This window comes from Galeopterus variegatus, unplaced genomic scaffold (assembly GCF_000696425.1).
Source record: "Galeopterus variegatus unplaced genomic scaffold, G_variegatus-3.0.2 Scaffold454, whole genome shotgun sequence".
NCBI lineage: Eukaryota > Metazoa > Chordata > Mammalia > Dermoptera > Cynocephalidae > Galeopterus > Galeopterus variegatus.
The window spans coordinates 37,263-41,014 of NW_007726565.1; the positions used below are offsets into that span (position 1 = coordinate 37,263).

A 3,752-nucleotide genomic window follows, 5' to 3' on the forward strand; every position below is an offset into this window, starting at 1 on the left:
TGACAGGAGGGCTGATGACAGGAGGGGGGATGACAGGAGGGGGGATGACAGGAGGGGGGATGACAGGAGGGGGGATGACAGGAGGGGGGATGACAGGAGGGGGGATGACAGGAGGGGGGATGACAGGAGGGGGGATGACAGGAGGGGGGATGACAGGAGGGGGGATGACAGGAGGGGGGATGACAGGAGGGGGGATGACAGGAGGGGGGATGACAGGAGGGGGGATGACAGGAGGGGGGATGACAGGAGGGGGGATGACAGGAGGGGGGATGACAGGAGGGGGGATGACAGGAGGGGGGATGACAGGAGGGGGGATGACAGGAGGGGGGATGACAGGAGGGGGGATGACAGGAGGGGGGATGACAGGAGGGGGGATGACAGGAGGGGGGATGACAGGAGGGGGGATGACAGGAGGGGGGATGACAGGAGGGGGACTGACAGGAGGGGGGATGACAGGAGGGCTAATGACAGGAGGGGGGATGACAGGAGGGGGGATGACAGGAGGGGACACTGACAAGAGGGGACACTGACAGGAGGAGAGATTGACAGGAGGGGGAGTGACAGGAGGGGACACTGGCAGGAGGGGAATGAGAGGAGGACACACTGACAGGAGACACTGACAGGAGGAGAGATTGACAGGAGGGGGACTGACAGGAGGGGACACTGGCAGGAACTGACAGGAGGGGACTGACAGGATGGGGGATGACAGGAGGGGGAATCGGGGCTCAGGAGGGCGGGGCCTGGTGGGCGGGGCCGGCGCGAGCTCTCGGGAGGCGGCCCCTGCAGCCCTGGCGGGAGCGCAGAGACGCCAAAGTGTCCGCGGCCTGGGAGCCTGGTGCAAAGGGGCTGCGTCTTTCCTTTTATTTCTCCCTCTGAGGAATTGGCTAAATGTGTATACAAGCATAGTTAACTCTTTTTATGGGATAATACATTTTTGACAGGAGGGGACACTGACAGGAGGGGACACTAACAGAAGGGGACACTAACAGGAGGGGACTGACAGGAGGGGAATGACAGGAGGGGGAATGACAGGAGGGGGGATGACAGGAGGGGACACTGATCTACCACCCCCACACCTGCTGCTGTCTCCCATTTTCTGCTGTACGGCCAAGGCGGGAATGAGAGGAGACACTGACAGGAGGGGACACTGACAGGAGGGGACACTGGCAGGAGGGAACAGTGGCAGGAGGAGACACTGACAGGAGGGGACACTGGCAGGAGGAGAGACTGACAGGAGGGGGAGTGACAGGAGGGGACACTGGCAGGAGGGGGAATGACAGGAGGGGACACTGACAGGAGGGGACACTGGCAGGAGGGGGAATGATTGACTTGGTGTTGTCAGCACCACGCTCACCCAGTGAGCCAACCGGCCATCCCTATGTGGGATCCAAACCCGGGGCCTTGGTGTTATCAGCACCGCACTCTCCCGAGTGAGCCACAGGGCCGGCCCAGGGTATAATACATTTTCTAATGCAACAAAACAACAAAACCCCAACAGTGGCCTGAAACGATTTGAGGGCCACACACCTAGGTAAGGGGTCTCTTAATGTGGCCCAGGAAGACCTGTTTTCTCCGCGGGGCCTTCCCCTCTGCTGAAGGCCTCTCCCACTGGGGCACCTGCGTGTGTCCTGAACTTCTTGAGCATGTGGCGTGGACACAGCCAGTGCAGTGGTCAGCCCATGTGGCCTGCAGAGGCCCCTGCATGTGCTGTTTTCTAACTGGACTGGGAATGTCTGAGCAGGCAGCCACTAGGCGTTGCTTTTTCCAGATGCCCCATATGATGAATTTTGGACGTGACTGGTACCATTGTGTACAGAATGAGCCACCAGCCTCATCTTCCACTCCAGCACCAAGCCCTCCCACCCCTTCTTCCCATTAGAGAAGCCTCCTGACTTAGACAGAAAGCCCTTTGCAGTTCTCCACCCTGTTCCACATTAGCATAATGCTCCTCCTCGATGGTATCAGCCAGCCCTTGGCCACTACATAAGCTCTACCACCCCCACACCTGCTGCTGTCTCCCATTTTCAGGGAAGCCCCAGGCTGTTCCCCACTTTGAGCGCAGCCTGGCAGATTCTTTTCCTTTAATAAAGCTTGAACGGTACCTGGCGTCTCAGCTCACTTTCTTTCATTATGGTGCCGAAACCCAGGAAGGGTCTTGGCCGGATCGTCGGATGATCCCCTCTCTTGGGTTGATTGGCTCCCGGCCACCCCTCCCAGACCTGCCCCCGTAACCAGGTGCCTCCATAACTCTCTACTTTTGCTGTTTCAGACTAACGCATCCAACACTGGCCTCAATTCAGGGTGAGTCAGTGGGTCTGTCCTGCCTCTACAAGTTCCCCCAACTACTCTCTACGACTCTGGTCTCTATTGAGGGAACTTTTCTCATGCCCCCCAGCTATTGAAGGATGTGCCATTAGCTGGTCGTGGCTTTTTTCTCAAAAAGAAGATGCACACCAAGGAGGATGCTCCTTGCTGGCACTCTTCTCCTACCAGGACTGACTGCCCTTTCTCACCCTCTACATGGGATCCTCACGATCCAAACCTCCATGCTCTATGCCCTTGGGCTGTCTCCTGGCCAATTCCTTGGCCTCCAGGGAGACATTAAACCTAAATGTCTCATTTTATTTTAAAGATGACCGGTAACGGGTTCTTAACCCTTGACTTCGTGTTGTCAGCACTATGCTCTCCCAAGTGAGCCATGGGCTGGCCCTTAAACATCCCATTTTCTTTTTTTTTTTTTTTTGTCTTTTTTCGTGTCCGGCAATGGATCGCAACCCTCAGTGTCGCGCCCGGACCGGACCGGGACCGGCAACGGGATCGCAACCCTCGGTGTTGCTCCCGCGCCTCGCTCAGCCAGTGAGCGGGAACCGGTCTGTATGTGGGATCCGAACCCCTCGGCGGGAGCGCCACCACACTCTCAAGCGGCGCACTATAGCAGTGCGCCACTGGGCCGGCCCAAACATCCCATTTTCTACTGTACTCAGCACTCTATGCCTCTGAGCTCTCCTGGCCAATCTCTCGGCCTCCAAGGAGACATTAAAACTCAAATGCCTTGTTACAATAGATCCCAGTGGCCACAAGATGGCACTCTCAATTTAGATACTCACTGAAATGGCAAGACAGAGAGATTCCTTTATGGTCAGGCCTTCTCCTATCTCTGAATGTGGTCTTCTCTCTGTCAAAACTATCTCATGTCTCAAATTCTCCTAGCTCACACTCGACCTCCCTTTCCAGTCTCAGATCAATCTTCTGATCTGTCAGACTACTCTGCTACCTGTATGGGCCACCTTGACTACCTCTGTACGCTCCAAACCCTTCATCAGCCTCTCCACATTTCCCTCTCTTCCCTCTACCTGGCCTCCAGACGCTCGTCCTCAGCCACTTAACCCCTCCCCTTCTCCCCCTTCGTCAGGTAACAACCCTGCCTCAGCTCCAGCTTTTTATTATCCTTCCGTGAAGTAGCTGGGACAGAATTGTCCAAGTCCGTGTACAGGGAGCAGGTCCGGATGGTGGCTCAGGTACATGCTCAAAATAATAGGCGGCCTGTGGGAGCCATTGCTTTTCCTTGCACGGACCCAAATTGGAACTACCAGGCTGGCCATGGGGACTGGGATCTCTGGGATAACATGACCACACATCTACTTCACGGCCTCCAAAAGGCTACTCACAAGTCAGTCAATTATGACAAGCTTAGAGATCCACTGAAAATCCCACACAGTTCCTAACCCGCCTCTCTGAGGCTTTACATGAAT

At 56.2% G+C, this 3,752-nt stretch overlaps 1 protein-coding gene across 1 annotated transcript in view; it reads right to left on the reverse strand.

Annotated features, from left to right (window-relative positions):
- Positions 1-4: 4 nt before the first annotated feature.
- The window catches only part of LOC103587489 (repetitive proline-rich cell wall protein 1-like), a gene marked incomplete at its 3' end in the record, with an annotated part of 4,979 nt that continues 1,231 nt past the window's right edge, over positions 5-3,752 (reverse strand). The window contains exon 2 of the mRNA XM_008568962.1: positions 5-510. Coding sequence (XP_008567184.1) covers positions 5-510 — 506 coding nt within the window. The remainder of the gene's footprint in view (positions 511-3,752) is intronic.